The 21,750-nt window shown below is 42.6% G+C and overlaps 1 protein-coding gene and 1 long non-coding RNA gene across 3 annotated transcripts; one reads left to right on the top strand and one right to left on the bottom strand.

Moving 5' to 3' along the window:
* The first annotated feature begins 8,896 nt into the window (after positions 1 to 8,896).
* Positions 8,897 to 13,844, top strand: LOC104584714. The gene is made up of 4 exons (XR_001407494.2): positions 8,897 to 9,308; positions 9,890 to 9,989; positions 12,559 to 12,592; positions 13,027 to 13,844. It is a non-coding gene; the product is annotated as an uncharacterized LOC104584714 (long non-coding RNA).
* On the bottom strand, positions 13,737 to 17,778 carry LOC100824237 (putative protease Do-like 14). Of its 2 annotated transcripts, none has more exons than XR_002960350.1 (10): positions 17,285 to 17,778; positions 17,028 to 17,165; positions 16,788 to 16,948; positions 16,311 to 16,595; positions 16,054 to 16,181; positions 15,280 to 15,397; positions 15,091 to 15,183; positions 14,910 to 14,978; positions 14,734 to 14,818; positions 13,737 to 14,146 (listed from the first exon to the last, which is right to left on the bottom strand). XR_002960350.1 is itself a non-coding variant. In XM_024455063.1 (10 exons), the coding sequence occupies exons 4-10, from the start codon at positions 16,350 to 16,352 to the stop codon at positions 14,130 to 14,132; spliced, it is 552 nt and encodes a 183-aa protein (XP_024310831.1). In that variant the 5' UTR covers positions 16,353 to 16,595; positions 16,788 to 16,948; positions 17,028 to 17,165; positions 17,285 to 17,775; the 3' UTR covers positions 13,737 to 14,129. The 2 variants fall into 2 exon arrangements, 1 of the variants encoding a protein (XP_024310831.1); XM_024455063.1 differs by having other exon boundaries at positions 17,285 to 17,775.
* Positions 17,779 to 21,750: the final 3,972 nt, after the last annotated feature.

Raw genomic sequence — 21,750 nt, 5'->3', positions numbered from 1 at the left:
ACGATGTAATAAAATACTTTTGACCTTTGTATCTTGGTATTACATCTTGAACTGTGTGTGCTAGTGAGTCGATCCAGGGACTAGCACAAGTAAGCACAGAGATCGAACCCTGGTAAGGGGGAGGATCGCTTCAACATCTCGTAGGAAAATTTTTGTTTTCCATGCAACGAACCCATCACCGTGGTGAAATGGAAGTCCGTAGTCGCGCTCCAAAAACCTTATAGCCCTTCTCCCGACTCGAAGAGGCCTACTGTCCTGACGAGCGGTGCACGCCACGAGACAGGATGAGGAAGCTTGAGCAGTAGCGCAAAGCTCTAGAACCAGGTGGCAGACACATAGAGTGTGCGTATCTCGTATGTATATTTTTTGAACGAGGAGCGACCTCTTTATATAGGCACAATTGAGGGAAGGTTAAACGAATAGCCATCAATTGCACGTATTTGTGAATCAATAGTGCAGCCATTAACCTACACGTATTCATGGACTACTATTTGTAAACATTAACCTGCACGAATTCATGGTCCATTCATGTACCATTTACATGCACGTATTCATGGTCCATTGGTGCACCATTTACTTGCATGTATTCATGGTACACCGATGAATAATTGAGACTTTGGGATTTACATGACTTATTGAATAGTTAAAATTCCAACAATCCCCCACCAAATCCCAGAGTCACATAGAATTTGCCAATGGTTCCAAAACATTGTTTATATACCGATGCTATACTGGAGACCGTGAAGTTGAACTTCCACCTAGAAATTTATGCTACACTGGACCGCGACTTGAACAGTGGACTGGGCCTTGAACTGCAAGTTTTCTGCTAATCCAGCTTCACACAAAACCTTCACCGATACTAGGCTCCCACGGAACTTCCCTGCGGGTGGAGCTTATATGTCATACTCCAAGACCTTTCATGAGTTTGCTAAAGAGCACCCAACTCTCATGGACTGCGACGTTGAACAGTTAGACTCATATAGGTGTGTTCTTCAAAAGATGTTCTGCAGGACAACATCTCTACTTAAATAAGCCACTTAGAAGACATTAAGATAAATATCAACCTGCCGTGCACAATAGGAGAGTATTGCATCTTCACGGAGTGATGTATATTAAAGTAAGGATACTCTCCTCCCAGTTGACCAACAGTTTGTCTCCCAATTCTAATTCACAGGATCTCTGATCACATAGATTGGGTTGCCACTGTGAACAACTCATGATGTGGGTCTCATATCCATCTCCTTTGATGCACAGTCTATCAGATTGCGTGATAAAACCTTTGTGAAAGGATCTGCCAGATTTTTAGATGTATGGATATAATCCAATGCAATAACTCCGGAGTTTCTCATTTTTCTGACAGCTTTTAGTCTCCTCTTCACATGACTTGACGACTTCATATTATCCTTAGAACTGTTCACCTTGACGATCACGGTTTGATTATCACAGTTCATTAGGATAGCGGGTATTGGTTTTTCAACCACAGGCAAGTCCATCAAGAGCTGACGAAGAAGCCACTCTGCTTCCACAGTGGCTGTGTCTAATGCTGCGAGTTCTGCTTCCATTGTTGACCTCGTTAAGATGGTCTGCTTGCAAGACTTCCAGGAAATAGCTTCACCACCAAGTGTAAAGACATACCCACTTGTGGCTTAATATCATCAGCATCAGATATCCAGTTTGAATCACTATAACCCTCTAGTACCCTCAGTATCCGGTATAGTGAATGCCATAGCTCGCAGTGCCTTTTAGATAGCGCATGACTCTCTCTAGAGCATGCCAATGATCATCTCCAGGATTTGAAACAAATCGACTGAGTTTGCTCACGGCAAAGGCGATGTCAGGCCTCGTAGCGCTAGCTAGATACATAAGCGAGCCAATTATTTGAGAGTATCTCAGTTGATCTCTAGCAATCCTTATTCTTTCGAAGCAGCACACTAGGATCATATGGTGTTGGTGAAGACTTGCAGCCGCTATACCCGAAACGACTCAAGATCTTTTCCACATAGTGAGATTAAAGTAGAGTAATCCCACCATTGTCATCTCTCAACAACTTGATGTTCAAGATAACATCAGCTTCTCCTAGATCCTTCATCTCAAAGCAATGAGACAAGAAATCCTTGACCTCCTTAATGACATTAAGGTTGGTTCCGAAGATCAATATGTCATCGACATACAAACAGAGAATAACCCCCTCGCCCCCACCATGGCGATAGTACACACACTTGTCAGCTTCGTTTACCACAAAGCCTGCTCCAGTTAAAGTTCTTTCAAACTTCTCGGGCCATTGCTTAGGGGCTTGCTTAAGACCATATAACGACTTCAACAACTTGCACACCTTTCCTTCTTGACCACTTACTTCCATCTAGCTGTTCCATATAAATTTCCTCATCCAACTCTCTGTTTAGGAAAGCCGTCGTAACGTCCATTTGATGGACGAGAAGACCGTGTGAGGCAGCCAATGATAGTAGTACTTGAATGGTGGTCATTTTGGCTATAGGTGAGTAAGTATCAAAGAAATCTTCTCCTTCTTTTGGGGTATAACCCTTGGCCACAAGCCGTGCCTTGTACTTTTCAATAGTGTTGTAAGGCCTAAGCTTTTTCTTGAACACCCACTTACATCCTATAGGTTTGCACCCATAAGGACGATCAGTGATCTCCCTAGTTCCATTAGCCAAGATGGAATCCATCTCACTACGGACAACATCCTTCCAGTAGTCAGCATCCGGAGATGCATAGGCTTCTAAAATAGAACTAGGAGTGTCGTCCACGAGGTAGACAATAAAATCATCACCAAAAGACTTTGCAGTCCTCTGTCTCTTGCTCCTTTTAGGAGCTTCCTTGTCATCCTCCAAAGGATTTTCAAAGTGTTCCATCGTAATGGTAGGTTCAGAAATTGTATGAAATTCTTGATTAGATGAACTAGGCATCTCCTGATTTGATGAGCTAGGCATATCTTTCATGGGAAAGACATCCTCAAAGAAAGTCGCATCATTCGACTCCATGATTGTACCAACATGCATGTCAGGTGCCTCAGATTTTACTATCAAGAATCTATAACCAAAGTTGTGGAGAGCATAGCCCAGAAAAACACAAACCACGGTTTTTGGTCCAAGCTTTTGCTTCTTGGGAATTGGCACATTAACTTTTGCCAAACAACCCCAAATTTGCAGGTAAGAGAGTTTTAACCTTTTCTTCTCCCATTCCTCAAATGGAGTTATCTCTTTGTTCTTTGTGGGAACTCGGTTTAGGATATGACACGCAGTCAATATCGCCTCCCCCCACCATGCCTTGGAGAGACCCGATGTGTCTAACATGGCGTTAACCAAATCTGTTAGAGTATGGTTCTTTCTTTCGGCCACCCCATTTGATTGAGGTGAGTAGGGAGGCGTCCTCTCATGGATTATACCATGTTCCGCACAAAAGGGATCAAACTCATTGGAAAAAAAATACTCTCCACCACTATCAGACCTAAGCCTCTTGATCTTGCAATCAAGTTGGTTTTCAGCTTCGGCTTTATAGTTCTTGAAGTAATTCAAAGCCTCATCTTTTGATTTCAAAAGATACACATAACAGTATCTAGTGGAATCATCAATCAACGTCATAAAATATTTCTTTTCACCTTTTGTCAGCACACCATTCATCTTACAAAGATCTGAATGTATAAGTTCCAGTGGTGCCAAATCTCTTACTTCTCCAGTCGTATGAGACTTGCGAGGTTGCTTTGCTTGCACAAAAATTTGGCACTTGGTTCCCTTAGCTGTGGTGAAATTAGGGATTAAACTCATTTTGGCTAGCCGCGTCATGCAACCAAAGTTAATATGAAAAAGATGTGAATGCCAAATATTTGATTCACTATTATTGCAAACAGGGCCGCCTCCCAAAAAAGTAGGGCCTCCAAATCGATTGGTTAGTTAGTTTGTTAGGGATTAGCAAAGGAAAAAAATTTGACGATAATCATGACAAAGTCACGCACGGGTGAACACGGAGGAAAAAAAGGAATTCGCCTAGCCGCCTGGCGGCGTATGTTTAACTTCGATCATGGCAACCAGCTGGGTCTCCATCTCTGATCTCCAGTCTCCGCCCGACCGTGCGGCCTGATTGTGTGCAGCTACGTTCCTCGGCCTCTGCATTTTTTGGACTTGCGGTCTCCACGATTTGTTTAATCAATTATTCCGTAAGCGATCAAATTCCTGAGTAGAATTAGATCAATCTACTAATGATTCATTGAATCAATTAAATTGGTTCCATTTTTCAAGCCTAATCAATTGATTGGTAGGTTTTGTAAATGAAACTATGCTTTGGTTCTATAATGGAGTATACCAGAACACACTTTTTCAATTTTGCTCCAGGGCCTCCAATTCCTGGAGACGGCCCCGATTGCAAACATGGTTAACAACTTTATTACAAACATCCGACGAAGATAGGCGGAACATGCCTCCTTATAGCCTTTACCAACAAAAGTTCCAAACTTGGACACTACAAATTTATGGACTCAAAGACAACCTTGTAGCCATCTCGACACAGAAGAGAACCGCTAACAAGATTTTTATTGATGGAGGGCACATGATGCACGTTCTTCAGACGCACGATTTTCCCTGAAGTGAACTTCAGATCGACCGTACCAACACCACGCACAGAAGCATGTGAACCGTTGCCCATCAGCGCGGGGGGAGTCCCTGTGACCTGATAAGAAGAAAACATAAAAATATCAGCACAAACATGTACATTGGCACCCGTGTAAATCCACCAATCAGGAGAATGACATACTGAAAGTACAGTAGGGAATATACCGTACCCAGAATCCTTCATCTTAGTATCACCAATGACAACATTAGCGGTCTTGCCACTCTTTTGCTGACGCTTGTCAAAGCAATTGGGGCAACTGGGAGCCCAGTGATCAGGATCACCACAAAACATGGCAAACTCCTTTCTTCTTATCAATCTTCTTCTTGAAGTTGGTAGACTGTGAGGCCTTGTATTTGCCATCAAACTTTCCCTTGCCCTCAGACTTGTTCTTGTTCTTGAACTTGCGGGGTTGGAAGTTTTTCTTCTATACCAAATTGGCACTAGAACCTCCATCGGTACCTCGAGCACGTGTGTCTTTTGCTCTCGCCTTCTCTTCCACATCAAGAGACCCAATGAGATCCGTGACGGAAAACTCTTGTCTCTTATGCTTCAGAGAAGTAGCAAAATTCCTCCACGAAGGAGGAAGCTTAGCAATAATGCCTCCGGCAACAAACTTGTCCGGTAACACACAAGTAAAGTGCTCGAGTTCCTTGGCAAGAGAGTGTATCTCATGAGCCTGCTCAACCACAGAACGCTCATCGGCCATCTTGTAGTCATAGAATCGTTCCATGACATACAGCTCACTGCCAGCGTCCGAGACCCCAAACTTTGCCTCGAGCACACCCCACATGTCCTTGACATTTTCAAATGACATGTACGAGTCAACAATGTTCTCGCCAAGAACACTGAGAAGAGCAGCCCTAAAGAGGGTGTCGGCTTTCTGAAAAGCCTCTTCCTGAGCAGTAGTAAGCTCTCCCTCAGGTTTGCCAAGAGTGACGTTATAGCAGCTCATGGTTTGAAACCAGAGAACTGCTCTCATATGCCATCTCTTGTAATGCGCACCCTCAAAAGGCGGCGGCTTCATCGACGCGGCAAAACCACTCGGTGTAAATTGCCTACGATAAGGTTTTTGGATTGTTGGAAATATGAGCAATTTACCACAAGATTTGATAAATAAAAATAGTAGATAAAATTCATGGATTATTACAACAATGAATAAATCGCCACAAGATTTAATCAACACAAACAGTGGGCAAAGCATGACTAGAGTGACTGAACTAGGCATACAAATTAGTAGTGAAGAGGAACAACACAAATCTAAGGCAAAGACTAAGCCTAGAAATTGTAGCATGATCTGAAGCAAGGGAAACAGAAACACCTACGATGCAGAGGAGGATCCGCTCGAGTTGTTGAGGTTATCAGCCACGTTGCCGAAGATGTCTTCAACCTCTGAGAAGAAGTCATCGTTGGGGAAGAATTCGTCGGTGTGACAACTGGAACTGAAATTCAATAAGACACAGAACTAACCCCAGGTACCAAAGAAGCCTCATAATTGGTTACCAATTTCATCTACAAAAAATCTGAAGCATTCAAAATCATGAGAACATAACGTACGCAGGTACACTTTTCCACAGGAGCCACGCAAACAAATGACCAACTAAATAGCAAGAAAAGCTAGGCCGACAAAAGATAGGCAAAAGTGCAAAGCTACGGCCAGTAAACAATCTTCAGAACTAAGCCTTCAAGATCTGCGGCAACACGTTGTGAAGCTACAGGCAGTAATGATATGAGGTGGCCCGATCTTCTCGTTGAGCACGTTGTTGATGGATGATAACTCGCGAGACGCTGACGAATCTTTGGTTGTTTCCTCGTTGCCAATGCGACAATTCTCAACCCTATTTGATATTCGCAACACCACACGCTTGCGCACGTAGCCGCCGACCACGAAGCGGTTCTGCAATCTAGCAATTCCCAATGGAACAATAAATAACACTTGAATCTTCAGTATCAAACACCAGATCGAAACAAAGTGGTGGAGATAAATTCCTGATCGAATCAAAGAGGAATATAATTTCAGGCGAATGCTTGCAGCAGTTCAACGAAAAGTTCTGAATAATCTAAACGTAGTCTAACCCTAACCCCAGGCGTACCCCTTGTATATATAGGCGAGGGAAAGCCCAAACACATTACAGACTCAAACTCAAAATCAAACTCAGACTTGACTCAAACACATACTTGACTCAAACTCAGATTCGACTCAGAATGACTAGATTCAACTCAAACTAGATTCGACTCAAACTAAAATTGACTCTGACTCAAACTAGGTTCGACTCAAATGAGATTCGACTCAAACATGGACTTGCAGATCCAGACGCTCCCTAGACGTGTCGGACTCGTCATGGGCTGTCCTAGTGCGTCTTATACTCCTCGACTTGTGGTGCAACTCGGCATGTCATTCTTGTCGTTGTGTGTCCTTGCACACAAGTTGTTCTTCTAGCGACTTGTATCATCCATCTTCATTTGTAGTGCGCATGTCTCCCTCTCCTCCCTCGCGCATATCCTGATGTTGGATATCAGCACTTGAGGATCCTTGCCCTCACCAAGTAAACATTCTTTTGAACTCATTCTTCAGAACTGAGAAAGAGGGCAAGAAAGCCAGCCTGCGTCCAGCCACAAAAGAATGGTACTCCGTAGCAGAAGACTGAGAGGGGAGATGGGGAAGGCATACTGTGGGATCATATTAATTCCCCGGCGGTGCGGCTGGCGGCCAGGTTGCTGCCACTGCAGGGAACCAGACGTCCCGGGCGGAGACGGCTGGGAGGCGGGAGACGGGCGACGGCGGCATGGAGACGGGCGAGACGCGAGAAATGCGAGTAGACCTACTCGATCGCGTCTCGTTTCACCCGAAGCCACGCATTTTCCCCATGTTTTCTAAGGTTTTTACAGACCGGCCTGCCAAGCCGCCCAATTGCCCAATGGCTATTTCGGATGTTTTTGGACTGGGCCGGGATAAAACACAAGACACCCCTAAAAAAAACCTCTGACAAACAGGCCCTTAAGTGGCTCGCCGCCCTGAGTAATATTTAAGAAGTTGTACGGTGATAATTAACCATAAATAGAGAGGGGAAATGATGTAGTAGTATATACCAAGAGATGATGAATTTTGACCTATGTATGAATAGACCTCCGGCATTGCTGTGAGAGAAGCTGCAAGAAATCTGGGGAGGTAGTTATTGCTACAGTACAGACTACTGACAAGACAATCTGTTTTAGGGCCTTAGGGGTATTATCATGCACCTTGAGACAACACAGTGTAAAACTAGTTGTACTGCTGTGCTTGCACTCTCCCCAATCTTGTTCCAACGGGCTTACTCACGAAACAAGCCTGAGACCATGTCATGGTGAGAGTTCTTTCTATTTCCTGCTATCTCTCTCTCACACACACACACCCCAAACCCCACTATCTTCCTCTTCTCACTCTGTTCAGGCTGTTTGATCTTCGAAGAGCACATCATGCTCTAGTTACATTTTTGTTGGGTATAGCTGTTTCCCTGATTGCTGAGTTTCTTGGATTCTTCTCTCTAACGTTGGTACGAATGTTTTGTATGGATAAGTCTATATTTCTCAAGAAGAGGCCGAAGTTAGTTGTTCATCTTTCTTCCTGCTTGGTTGCAAGTAAAGATTTACATGTTTTACTTCAGATTTACACATGTCCCCATAGGATTGCATAATATGTGGTACTGGCGTCTAGAAGTTGACATGTTCACAAGTTTCTTGTAGGCTGTGGAAACAAAGAATATACATTTGTACTATTTGCTGTTGGGAACTCTTATTGTTCTAGCATTTGGAACTTTTTCATGGCCAATATAAAGCTTTTCAAGGTTTCTGTTTTGGCGCATGGCTGTCAATTAAAATGTTGTCTCTCAGTCAAGGAGACATTTTCAATGAGTACTAACATATCTAAACAACTGTCATGTTAGCTCCTGGCCTCTGACTACTTTTGTCCACAGAATTCATGAATGTGACGACCCGTATTTTCACTAGTGTTAAATAAATATTAAGTGTGAGTTCCTGTAGCGGGTTAGAGCTAATTAAGTGATTAACCAAGAAATTTGTTTAAACTAAAAGATACGTATCACTCAGGTACACGAATATATTTTTTCTCATACAAGATTAAACATGTCTCCGCAATGTATACAAGTATATTACAACAATTGTAGTACAATAATTCTACAACCTTGTACATCCTATAATCAGGCCACACCAAAACTTAACTACACAAGTTTGCTTGTAGATAAAAATCGGCCACAAGAAGTATAAGACTAGCAGTCTAGTCAACTAATGAACAGTTGGTCTAGGTACGGGCTCCAACTCCCATCCAATTAGGAGGCTACAAGTATTACAACAGTGAAGGCATAGTGACTCATCCAATGAGTGAGCTGGATCACCTGGACAAGGTATGGGATGCAGTAGCTTATAGAGGAAGGAAGATAATAGTATAGAAGAGAGAAGGGAGAGCACTGCACTCACCAAGCCGTAGTGCCATAGAGAAAAGCAGAGCAAGCTGCCAAACTCTCTTCCTCATCCTGCCCCATCTCTTTTTCCCTTCCAAATAAATCCAAGACCTAGTAATGGGGATTGTGCTTCAAGCCACCATTGTGTGCTGCCGTGGAGGAGAGTAGGAGCAGGAGTAGAGCAAGATTAAATCTAGTGCACATGATCAGAGCAAGCAAGCACCAAGAAAGGTGATTCTTCTTCTCACCCATTTATTTCTCACTAGCAAGCACAGATAACAAGTCACAACCATAGCAGTACCTACAGTACCAAAATCAGAGGGATTAGAGTGTCAATCGATGGGGAAAATCAGGAGAATGAAATCAGAATAGATGAGGGATCAAGGATCTGGTAGCAGCACCAAATTTCTCCATCAGCAGCAGCTCCTTTTGAGCAGGGCGACCTGGGCATGAAAGTAGCAGAGAGTTGAGAGACTGGCAAAGAACGGCTCTGTGTCACGCTGTGTGTTTGTGTTCTAGAGTGCGGTGCCTGTGTCCTGTACTCCTGTAGTACTAGTACACCTTGTATACATAGAGAGAGTACTAATACAGTCTGTATACATGGGTAAGAGAGGTATTATTTCTAGATTAGTATAATAATTAGACAAGTGTGCAACTAATATTGCTAGTCTCACTAACAGATATTCATGCCAGGTTTAATACATCTTAAACTAGGAAAATGACCACAGCACCACCACCACCCTGATACACTGTATTTCTATATTTAAGAAATTCGACTCAGCTTAGCTCGGTATATATTTGCCGAAATGCAGGGAACACAAGGATCGGAGAAGGAACTATTAACTGCTGAATCTAAGTCCATGTTTGACTTGAAATATCAGGCAAGATCCTCCGTGGTCATTTTGATTAGAAGTAATTTTCTACAAAATTATTTTCTACTATATATTATCATCCAACTGTATAAAATGATGTTTGGGAAATAAATTGTGTGAAGAATGAAGATGATTGATATTGGATAGATGGGTTCAGTTGATGGAGCAGCTGACCCCATGGATGAATTATTTGGTGTGTAGAGAGTGCCTAGATGGACTATTTGGAAGGTGGCTTCTCTACTTTGGATATCATACAAGGATAAAACCCACTCTCACTTGTATTTGTGTGCCGTATAAAATTGTATCGACCACGGACTTGTCAAATCAAATGACAAGCAAAGCTTAGTACCCTATCAAGTCATTTTATGATCCACCAAGGTATCTAGGATTAGGATTGGTTGAGGAAGTCTCATGCTAATGCCGGATGGGTGCATTAGTGATGCGTGCCTCAACGATACACTAGGTGGATGTATTATGTATGGCCATGGGCGGAAAGCTTTGAACTCTGATTTATCTGGACTCGTATTCTAGACATCGCGAGGACAATAAACCAAAGTTAATGTGGGTAAAGTGATACAGCCTGCGCAGTGCTTAACAAATCATGATCATGCCTGTCTCCTGGACTGGAGGCTACAGGAACCTAATGGTGGTTCTATCTCGCAATACGAGTGAATGTAGCTTTCTAAATTAAATTGGACTTTTTCTACAACAAATATACATTTTAAAAGGGTGAGTTGATGTAGGACTTGTTCATTGAGGCTACATACTCAGGTGATTGGAGACATATAGTCATGGTGTTGCATTCTGCTAATATTTTCTTGCTGGGTACTTTGTACTCACTCTTGCTATTAATTCCCCCCTTTCTTAGAGCAAAGCATACATGAGGCTGCTACTGAATCCACTGAAGGACACCTTGGGGATGGCGAATACTATGACTGGAATGTTTATCCAGAAAGTTCCATGTATGAACTGGGAACCACGTAGATGAATATTCATTACTGCGACCCAGAGTTACTCAAATTAGGGATGCTACTATCATAGTAAGGCTAGGTGGTACTCCTTCTGAAGAGATGTAATGTTTGTTGGGATTATGAAGCCTACTTAAGAATTTTAGCCCTGCGTGGTATGGCATTGTTATAATGATGACCTTCTCTAGCTATTCTCTGCTGCAAATCTCTGAAGTGGCTTATTATTTGACAAAACCAGATTTTGTCAAGCAATAATCCACAGACCAATGTCATTAACTAAACACTAATGGCACGGGTCGTCACAATGAAGTACTTCTTCACATGCTGAACCAGCAGTTATAATTACTGATTTACTGGTGAGATACCAAAGTATACTCTACTTTTTCCTAAAAGTTCCTTCTTATGCAGTGCCAGTTAGATTTTGCTATTGGTGGCATCTTCCATCATTGCAATCATTTATAAAAGCTCATACTATAAAAAACTATGTTTGGTTCTGAAGCTTACTTGATATCTAATCACAAAAATGTCTAAAACATTTCAATCATGTTCGGTATGTAAGATTAATATGCAGTCTTTCTGTACCTGTACTAGACACTGTTGCTGTCTGCAAATTAAGATCTATAAGACGGGACTAAGTTGTTAGCATAAATAGCAGAGCTGTCCGTTTTGACAAATTTGAACCAGAAATCGAAGGCAGCATGTAGGTATTGGTTCCAAGAAAGTTCTTTAGTCCAGACAATTCATTGGCATGCAAGAATCGATTATCCTTCTGACCACAATTCTGAATTTACTTGCATTTACAGATAAGTATATCCATAGTCTGGTAGGAACTGCATTTGTCTAGTGGGAAGCCAATTCATCTGAACTATGTTAAAGCTCTCTGTTTTCCAACAATGTTCGTGTAACTTTGTTATTGTGTGATCATTTTATTTCAATAATAGATTGCAAGCTGTATTTATAGTTTTGCGGATGACGGATGATATTATAATGATGACAACAGCTCCGCGCTGTACCAAATATACATCAGATTAGAAAACATTTTTGCGGCTGATAATTAATATTATTCATAAGCATTCTACTACAGAAAACAGTTAACTAAAGCTTTAGTTAAGTGCTCCAAATTTTTCTTCACGGGCTGGTCTCTGAAGGATGAAAATATGTAGGTTCGGAGCGCGTTCACAATTCTGACCAACTATTGCCGCAAGTAAGATAACATAATGGATGGTCATGCTTTTAAAAATGTTATTTTTGTTCACTGCTTATACTCAAGAAATGCATCTTGCTGGCAGCAAGAACTCCGGAGTGTATGCCGTGCACTATGCCAGGTGGTGTCATGGATTGTCACTCCATAAAAACATTAAAGTTGCGACATTCAAATGAAAACAAAACAAAAATTTGAGCTAATTACTCGTGTCCTCAAACTATGTAGTATGTTCATTTCAAAAATGACTGTAATATTTAGTACCTTATGAAGCTTCAACTGTGCACTTAAAAATCTGTGTTAATGGACGTTCAAATTGAGATGATCGAGCTAGATTGTGCTTTTTCAATCAGTTAACTAGATTTCAGGTACTTGTTTAAGGTCATTGTCTAGATTGTGCTTTTTCAATCAGTTAACTAGATTTCAGGTACTTGTTTCAGGTCATTGTTCACTTGCTGGAACAAGTAATTTCAGGTACTTGTAGTCCTAACTACAGAACTACAGTTCCTCCTAGAAAATTGTTATACTGATCTTCAAATGGAAGTAAATAGAGATATGTTGTCAGAAGGAAAAACTCTTATTGCCACCAATCTTTTGGGTCACAGCTCTGCCATTTTTGCTAGCACATATGTGAAAAAAAATGATTAGTAGACCTGTCTTTTGAAGTACTAAAGATCATGCCATGAAAAATGCTGGCTCTGGAAGAAAATCATGTAATAAAATCTGACTGCAGGTTAATTAGTAAAAAAACATACACCAGATTAAGGACAATTCCCCTGCACCAGATTTGAAAGGGAAATCGTCTCTAGTTGCTCCTGTGCCTGCCATTGATCTTACTACAGCTCGTCAAAACCAGACACAGGGTGGACAAAACTGAATGTTGACGCAAGTTTTTTGCTGATATCTAGCGAGGCTGCGTGGGGTGCGGTTGTTCGCGATGAGCGCGGGTCGGTCATCGCCTCAAGTTGGAATGTCATCGACGACTGTCAGTCGGCGGAGATGGCAGAGGGTGTTGCCTGTTTAGAGGGCATCAAATGGGTTCGTGGTTTCAGTGCCCTACCGCTCATCGTCGAAAGTGACTGTCAGGGGCTTATCACGACGCTGCTTGATCCTACAGAAACAAGATCTTCTCTAAGGCCTGTCATTCAGGAAATTAGACACCTTGCCCCCTTCGATCCTGGCATTCAGTTCAAGTTCACAAGTCGCGTTAACAATGGAGTTGCTCATGAGATTGCTAAGTTCTGTGTTAGTTCAGGCCGTGGTGGTGTGGTGTTGGAGGGCGTTCCGCCTTGTGCTGAACGATCGCTTGCGTATGATTGTAAGAACATTCCTGTTTGATTAATATAGCACCACCTTTTCAAAAAATTAGTAAAAAAACATAGATGCCAGATTGCTTTCTGAATCCTGGGTTGTGAAACCTGCTGATATATCTAGTATCTGAGCCTATACCATGATAAATCTTGGAGAAACAAATAACAATTCCAAGACATAACCAAGCACATGATGAATAAATAATACACACCAACACTAAAATAACTATACGTTACCAGTACTGTAAAAATAACAATGTATCTGTATGTCAAAACATGTATCATTGGAGCTTTTTTATTTCCTTAAATAATAGCAAAACATCCCAGTCACTCTGTATTAGCGGACAGCATCTGTATTGTTTAAAAATGATATAGTCAAAAAGACTTGGATCTTTCACCTAAGAGCCTGCCCCAATTACACCACCCAATGAATCTTCTACTAAGCAGACGATTTTTAATTTAGACATCGTCTTCATAAACACCACCCAATTACATATTGATGCAGGAAGCACATTGACAAACCCAAACATTATGATGATACTGTGAAATCACTTCTCAGGATAATCTACAGGCATAATCTAAGAAAATATATATAACAACAGTCCAAAACGACAACTTCCAGAGAGTCTAGCCATAGAAGTATATTTAAGTTAATATCAGAGCATCCAGCAAACTGACATCTCTGTTTCCTGACCCCTGGTTCAAGAGACAAGAGGACCTGTAGAAAAACAAACAAAAAACAATATGAAAATCTTGAAACAACACCAAGAAATTAAATGAAAAAAGAACTAATACAGGAAAGTATAGGTCACTTGCATGCAAAATAAAAAAAAAGAACTTGAATTTTGACGTTCTCAACAGACTAGACAAGACAAAAAGACAAATCGCTATAAGTGTGTGTGTGGCTGTCCATAAGTGTAACGTGTCCATAATCCTGATTATATATATTTGTTATGGAGGTTCTGCCCAAACTCCCTAAAATGTCCCTTACCATAATACGTACAATTGATCTTACTAACTCTCAAAAACAGGTATTTGCAAGACACAGTAAAAGGATAGCATTGGACTAAATAACCTCTTGTATTTTTTTCAGCTGTTCTCCCTTCCATCGTATAAGCAACACTTACAAGACACCAGATTAACACCACACATAGTTCATGTCAAAATTAAAACAAGAAAGGTCAAAAGCCTTAAACTAACTTGGCAAGGGGATGATAGCCTTAGCATGCCCTGCTTTTTCTACCAAGTTGTGGCAAGCTAACAGAATTAAGAAGACTAAGAAGATTAGGTTAAAAGTAACGGTACCTCGCACAATTTCTCCATGCTCAGATAAATTTGCAGTCAACACTACATTCCTCCGGAGTTTTTTGCGGATAGAAAAAACCCCAACCTAAGTCAGCATGGCACATTTCTTAGTGCATACAATTTGCAAATAATACTTCTGTATATAGGAAATGAACGGCAAATACAAGTGAACTTACCGAAATGTGAACTTTGCCATCAAGGCTGTAAAAAGGGCTGTTGCAAATACTCAAGAACATGTTCTCCAACTGATAATAGCAGAAAGAAATTACAGAAGTCAAGAGTGTTATTACGTTTCTGTATGCCACACATATATAATTTTACTTTAACTTATTTGAGACTTAATAAATCCACACCTACCTCCACTGTAGTAGAAATGCATTTCCCGTCAAAACATTCGATTATATCACCTTCTCGGATCCCAAGTTTCTGGGCGTGAGATCCCTCTGACACCTACAGTTTAGCTCGACCACAATAAAAATGACAAAAGAAGAATCCTCAAGAAAGCTAATAGCTGCAAATAAGAAAAAGTAAAGATTATATGTATACCTGTTCGACGATAAGACCGTCCTCAATCTTATACATACGCCATATCTTATCAACACGTCCAGGCTCTAGCAGCTTGATAGCCTTGAAAGTCAATCCAACGAGAGGTCGAAAGATTGCCCTGTATCCAACCAAATAATCATTTAATTCCTTTACCAATAATCTCTCTTTTTATAGGTGTTACATTATAACTGTCCTGTTTTTAGTGCATCTTTGTTTCGCATTTGATGTGATATGATTGGTTAAATTCTTGCATCAAAGATATAATTTGTTGTCTTGGGAATTGGAATGAGTTGATGTACTCCCTCCGTTCCAAAACACAACTCATATAGATTTATGCACTTGGACCAAGACAGCGCTCGTTTCTAGTGCCTGACCAGTCATATTGGATCAATAGTAAATGGATGTGAGTAGTTATTGGCCGGGTGCGGGTACCAAAAAAAAATGAGATGTGTTATGGAACAAATGAGAAAAATCTATATGAGTTGTGTTTTGGAATGGAGGGAGTACTGCCATTTGAGACAACCTTGACAAAAGAGTAAACTATGAATGTTTTTGTTGAATTTATTATGAGATGTGCATTGTGTGTGCAAGATTACTACTCCCTCCGTCCCATATTAAGTGACTCAAATTTGCCCAAATATGGATGTATCTATGCCTTAAAAGCGCCTAGATACATGTAATAGAAAGTCAACGAAAACATTAATATGGGACGGAGGGAGTAATAAGGAAGAGTGCATTAGGAAACATCATAGAATTGAGAGGGGGAAAACGCACCCGGCGATCTTCCATGATTTCAAGCACTTGAGCAAAATAGAAGAAGGTATAAAGGACCCTCTCGTACTAATGTTGAACAGTCCCACAACTTTTCCATTAAGATCAATGACTGGCCCGCCATCGTCAAACTACAATATTCAAATTGACAAAATATTAGAATATACATAGTTAGTACAACAGATTGTGAGATCGCAACATAGATATAGCATCAAAATTATATTCAACATGCACTCGAACTAGGGAAATATATTATATACCTTGTGAGCAATATGTCGATAATCTTCAGAATGCAAGTACATTTAGTGGTATTGCTCCATTACCACCGGATTTGAGTATGCTGCCCTGCCATGGTTTATCCTTAGACCCAATGATTTGTCTCTTCCGAGGTGAAGGACATCTTGAGCAAACTCCACTTCTTCGTTGAAACACGGTAATGGAACAGGTTGATCCAGTGTAACCCTGAAGAAGGCAAGATCATAATGGGGCTGGTGGTAGAGCAGCTGGCCCTCTGCAGTCTTGCCGTCCAGCAAGTGAACAATGACCTGAAACAAGGATTGCAGAGAAAATGATATTGATATTGGGTTTCTGAAACAAAATCTTTTCAGGACAACAGGAGGAGTATGTTGCTTAATACTGATGATGCATATGCTTCCTGATGCAATCAAACCAAGCAGAGATGGATGGGTAGATGGATGAACAGAGAAAATTGGTTTGGATAATTACTAACAACTCACATTAGCATGAGTAGCATACTCCCGTCTTACTAACCAGACGGAGTCCGCCCGCTTCGGCTCCTTTGTGCGAATCAGATGCGCCGTCGTCAAGAGAGTGCCGATTCCCTTCTCCTCGTCATAGTCGATCCAGAAACCAGAACACCGCTTAAGTGGCTTGCCATCTGCAGATCCACTCTAATATTTAAGAAGTTGTACGGTGATAATTAACCATAAATAGAGGGGAAATGATGTACTATATACCAAGAGATGATGAAAGCCCAACGACGAATTTGGAGGCAGAGCGCACAGCCTTGGTTCCAGGTTCACGAAGGGGTAAATGCTGTGGCGTATTGAACCTGGTGGGAGGAGTGAAGAAGATCGTAGGATGGTCTGGAACATCTGCAAAAAGAAGTATTCCTTATGAGGAAGAATTCTTAATTAATAATTGGTAAAATTGGCCCTGCCACTGCCACTGCGTGATTTCAATTTGGAGCATGATCCAAGAGCAAATAAATTACCTTTGCGGCCGCGATCTGATTCTTCGTCAAGCATTTCAAGATAGTCCATGTATTCCTTAAGAGTGTCAAATGATTCAATCTCTCTCAAGGGCTCCTTGTGTACCGGAGGGCTGCGTGGAGAGTTGTCCACTACCCCTTCCTCGTCGAAATTCGCCATCTCCAGATTCCTTTTCTTCTGCTCGTCCTCATACTCTTGGCGGATCGACGCCAGGGTCCTCCTTTTCCGTGGCTTGGATATGTCCTCCATCGCCGCGTCCATCTTGTTTCTCCTCTGGTATTGCCTCCGCCTGGAGCCCACCGACGCATCACCTTCTTGCGGCGACTGCAGCCACGGCGTCCTGGATCTGAGCCGAGAAGTCATGATTGCACTACCGCCGCCGCTCCCTTGGTCCGGCGGAAGTTAGGGCTCGAAGGATATTGGGTTTTTTTTTTTGTATTATCGCCGGCGCCGCGCGATCGCTCTCTCGTGGTCTTTGCTATACTCCGTAGTATATATTGGGGATTTTAGAGACGTGTCTTTGCTATACTCCGTATTATATATCGCCGTCGGCCGTATTATATATCGCCGTCGTACGTCCGGACGGCGCATCCGGTATCCGGATGGCAATGGGTATCTTATACCCGTATACCGACGGGTTTCTACCCGTTTAATACACGGGTTTGGTAAAAAATTATATCCGTGGGTATGTAAACGGTAAAATTCTATACCCGACGGGTATGGCAGGTACGTGTATGGTATTGGTCTACCCGAACCCGTCTACCCACCTACCCGCACTAAATTGTCACTTTGTCACCCCTGTACTCAAAGCCCATTAATCTCTGGCCCAACCCAAGCATGCTTCATATATAAGCTTGCCTGAAACCCAAACCTAATTCCCCTCCTCACGAGCATCCTCCCGAGCCGCCGCCTAGCATCCTCCCGATCTCCCTTCTCCTTCTCTTCCTCCGTTCTCCCGAACCCAGCCAGAAGATACACCGAGCATCTCCCTCCCTGCGCTGCCTCCTACCTCCATTCGCCGGCCTCCCTCTCTCCCTCTCTAGATCTGCACCACCACTAAGCTGCGCTCGGCCCTCCTCCACGGCCATCTCTCCGTGCAACGTCACCCCCGCAGCCTCCATGGAGGAGGTCGGCCGGCCGCCGTGGGATCCGGCGGACCGTCCCCCCGCCACCGCCGTTCGGGACCTGACACCGTGGGATCCGGCTGACCCTGCCCCCGTTGTCGTCGAATCGTTCCCTGACGCCGTGGATCCAACATGCCGCCGCCGTTTCGGGACTCGACGCCGCTGCCGTTTCGCCCCTTCTCTCTCACTTTCTCTCTCGTTGCATGTCAATGGTGGGTCGTGTAAAAATACCCGCGGGTAACCCGTACCCGTGGCGGGTGGTGGGTATGGTAAAATTTCATACCCAACCACGGGTACCGGTAACGGTTGAGGGTCGGGTCGTCGGGTACGGGTATGGTTGAGCTGTACCCGTACCCAAACCCGACGGGTGCCCTCTGGAATCCGGTACAGTTGGCTATCGGGCCGGCTTGGGATAAACGGGCCTGGCCGGGCACGGCCCGACGAAGCCCAGCATTAGAGTGGTCGGGCCGGGCCGGCACCTTAAGGCAACCCCGCGGCCCCGGCGCGGCACCAGGCACGACTCGGGCCGGCCCCGGGCCGGTAAACCCCGCGGGCCTAAAAAAAGCACCTGGGCCGGTGGCCTTTTTATCTCATGGCAGCAACCCAAAACAGTCGAATGGGACTTGGGCTGGGTATTAAACAAAACTGTGAGCGTGGCCTAGTGGCTAGCAAGCGTAGTAGTCTTGGGGCTGCGCTTGTTTTATTACTCAATGTAGTTTAATTATATTTAAAAGAAAAATTACTAAACGGGCCGGGGCCGGGCCAGCTCGAGGGCTTGACGGTGAGGCGCGGGCCCAGCACCTGCCGGCCCTGGCAAGTTTTGACCGATCGGGAATGGATAGATAATGTATTTTCCGTAAATATTCCGACGCGTCTTGCTGAATTAGTATCTGTATCGCCTCCGACTCCTAAAACCGCCTAGGTTCTAAATTTGTATTAGCAGCTACTTCTTACATCCGGAAATAAATGACTCGGATGAGTATCTTTGGGCGTTTTAGTATAGATACATGTGTATCTAGATGAACTTGAGTCACTTATTTACAGACGACTAGTATATAATTTACTTAGGTTTGGAGGTGTCCGTGGTTTTTCCTTAGAAAAGAGTGCACCAATGGTAGTGTGTCAAACGGAACATATTTCCCCTAGTAATCGGAGGACAGTACATCTTACCGAATAATGATAAGTAAATAAAAATACAAAACACCAAGTATAAAGTTACAACAAAACGCAAAAACAAAATCCTAAACATCAAATTAAATTGGACCAAGGTGGCCGCATACTGCTGTATCAGTTGGGTCACAACGATGTACAAAGTGGCACTAGCACAAAGGAGGAATGTCCAAGGCTGCACAATAGTTTGTAGAAGAACCTAAGACTTTGTTTGGATGTAAACATTCGGAAGTTTGGCATTGCATTGGTTTCAATGCCAATATCGGAAGATATTGATATTGAGATTGAATACCAATATTTGTGTTTAGATGTTTAGGCATATAGAACCTAGACTTGATATAGAGATGGAATGCCAAATCCTGTTTTGATGGTAAAAGCGTTGAATTGAAGTTGTCTCATGAGTATGGTTATTATGTTGTTTTATACACATAAAAACATATTATTTTCTATTTTACCTTTCTAGTGAGCCAAGAGCTGGCCTCGAGAGTCAGTATTTTTATTGAAGAAAAAAGGTTCAGATGAGGGATTGGTCTCAGGGTTCCCCACCCTTCTGATCCGTCTGTGGGCCGAGTGGCTGCCTCGACCCGAGCCGAAAATAAAAAGAAACGAAATAAAAAGACAAAAAATAAGTTACGAAATGCAGTAATTCTTCTTTATTCTTCTAATTGACTGCAATTAAACTCGGCTATGGATCATGATACGATCATGAGACTTCAAATCGAGATTCGCCTATTCTATATATCTAGAATATATAAAGGTATAATAAATAAATACAAATCAAATATACTATTATCATATGATAATAGAATCAAATACGCAGTATTTACAGAAAAAAGTCATCTATAAAAAATATTTATTTTGCAAACTAAAAAATTACTAAAAAACAAGAAAATGTAAAATGGCAAATTCCAAAAACATGGAAAATGCATTGAAAAATGTACATAGCAGCAACAAATATTGAAATCTTGAGAACGATTGACAGCGCAAGATTTTCGTCAGATCGGAAGCACTTGCGCAAGAGGAATTGGGATTGAAATACTCCTCTATTCTCTACCCGATGCATCTCTAATTCGGGGGGGGGGGGGGGGCGTTGTCGGGGGACCGAGCTGGTTCCCCTATCGGGAGGGAGGCGCAGGCGCTGAGGAGGAAATCGGAAAAGACGGAATCGAACACGGGTCTTCGGTCGAAGCGGTACCCAACTCCCGAATTCCAACCGAAATTTGCCGTGGGACGGTTTGCTCGATATTCAGCCCAAATACCATGCGCCAATGCCAAGAACAGCCAAACATACGGAATCCTGGTATTCGGGGTCTAACAAATGCCAATGTCTAATATCTAGCCTCAATGTCTACATCCAGACAAGGTGTAACTTGTTTTGGAATTGAGAGATTACATGTTGGAAGTACTCCAGGTAAGTATTTTGGATGTTATAGAAGTATTTGTGTTAGCTCCAAAAGTGTTTCGGGAGTCACGAGAATGTCCTGAGGAATTTTGGAAGGTGTCAGAAGCTTCCAGACTTCCAGAAGGTTCTGGAATACTCTGTATGATTTAATCTGACAATTATAGTGATTTATTGTTTCATCCAATAAATTATCGTTCTTCTGTACGAACTCTTGTATTGGATCTACCGTGTGGTGCTAGAGGATGTCATTCGCGTGACACACACACACGCATAGACGCCGCTGCCGCCGGATGCTGGAGAGGCGGGGGCACAACTTGATCGGAAGTGGAACCGGTGGACAAGCAAAGTGCATGGGGTTTAGCAGGAGTACAATGAAAGAGTTTTTTGTTGGTGGACATTTATATGGAGACGCCGGTCACTAGGCAATAGACATGACCGAGAGGTTTTGGATTTTTATCATTTATCCTGGTTTATTTGGTGAACAAAGGGCTAAAACTGGATCCACTAGATTAAAATGAAACTATTACTGGTTAACTCGTTTTCGGTGAATTCAATTTTAATTTTGAATAATCCGGTTTCGGCTTTTATGCCCAAAATGACCAAGAAGGAGATGTAACACCGCTGCATACTCGTGTGAGGTCGCCTCAGGATCGCCGGTCGTCATCGCAAGAGGGAGTTTCAACATAACCGTCGTAATGCTACCTGATTTAGGATAATGATCGTGAGAATCCAAGAAAATTGCATGACGGTACCTTAAACTTGGCACACATGT

Source organism: Brachypodium distachyon, chromosome 4 (assembly GCF_000005505.3).
Source record: "Brachypodium distachyon strain Bd21 chromosome 4, Brachypodium_distachyon_v3.0, whole genome shotgun sequence".
Lineage (NCBI taxonomy): Eukaryota > Viridiplantae > Streptophyta > Magnoliopsida > Poales > Poaceae > Brachypodium > Brachypodium distachyon.
This window is presented reverse-complemented; position numbering and strand designations above follow the sequence as displayed.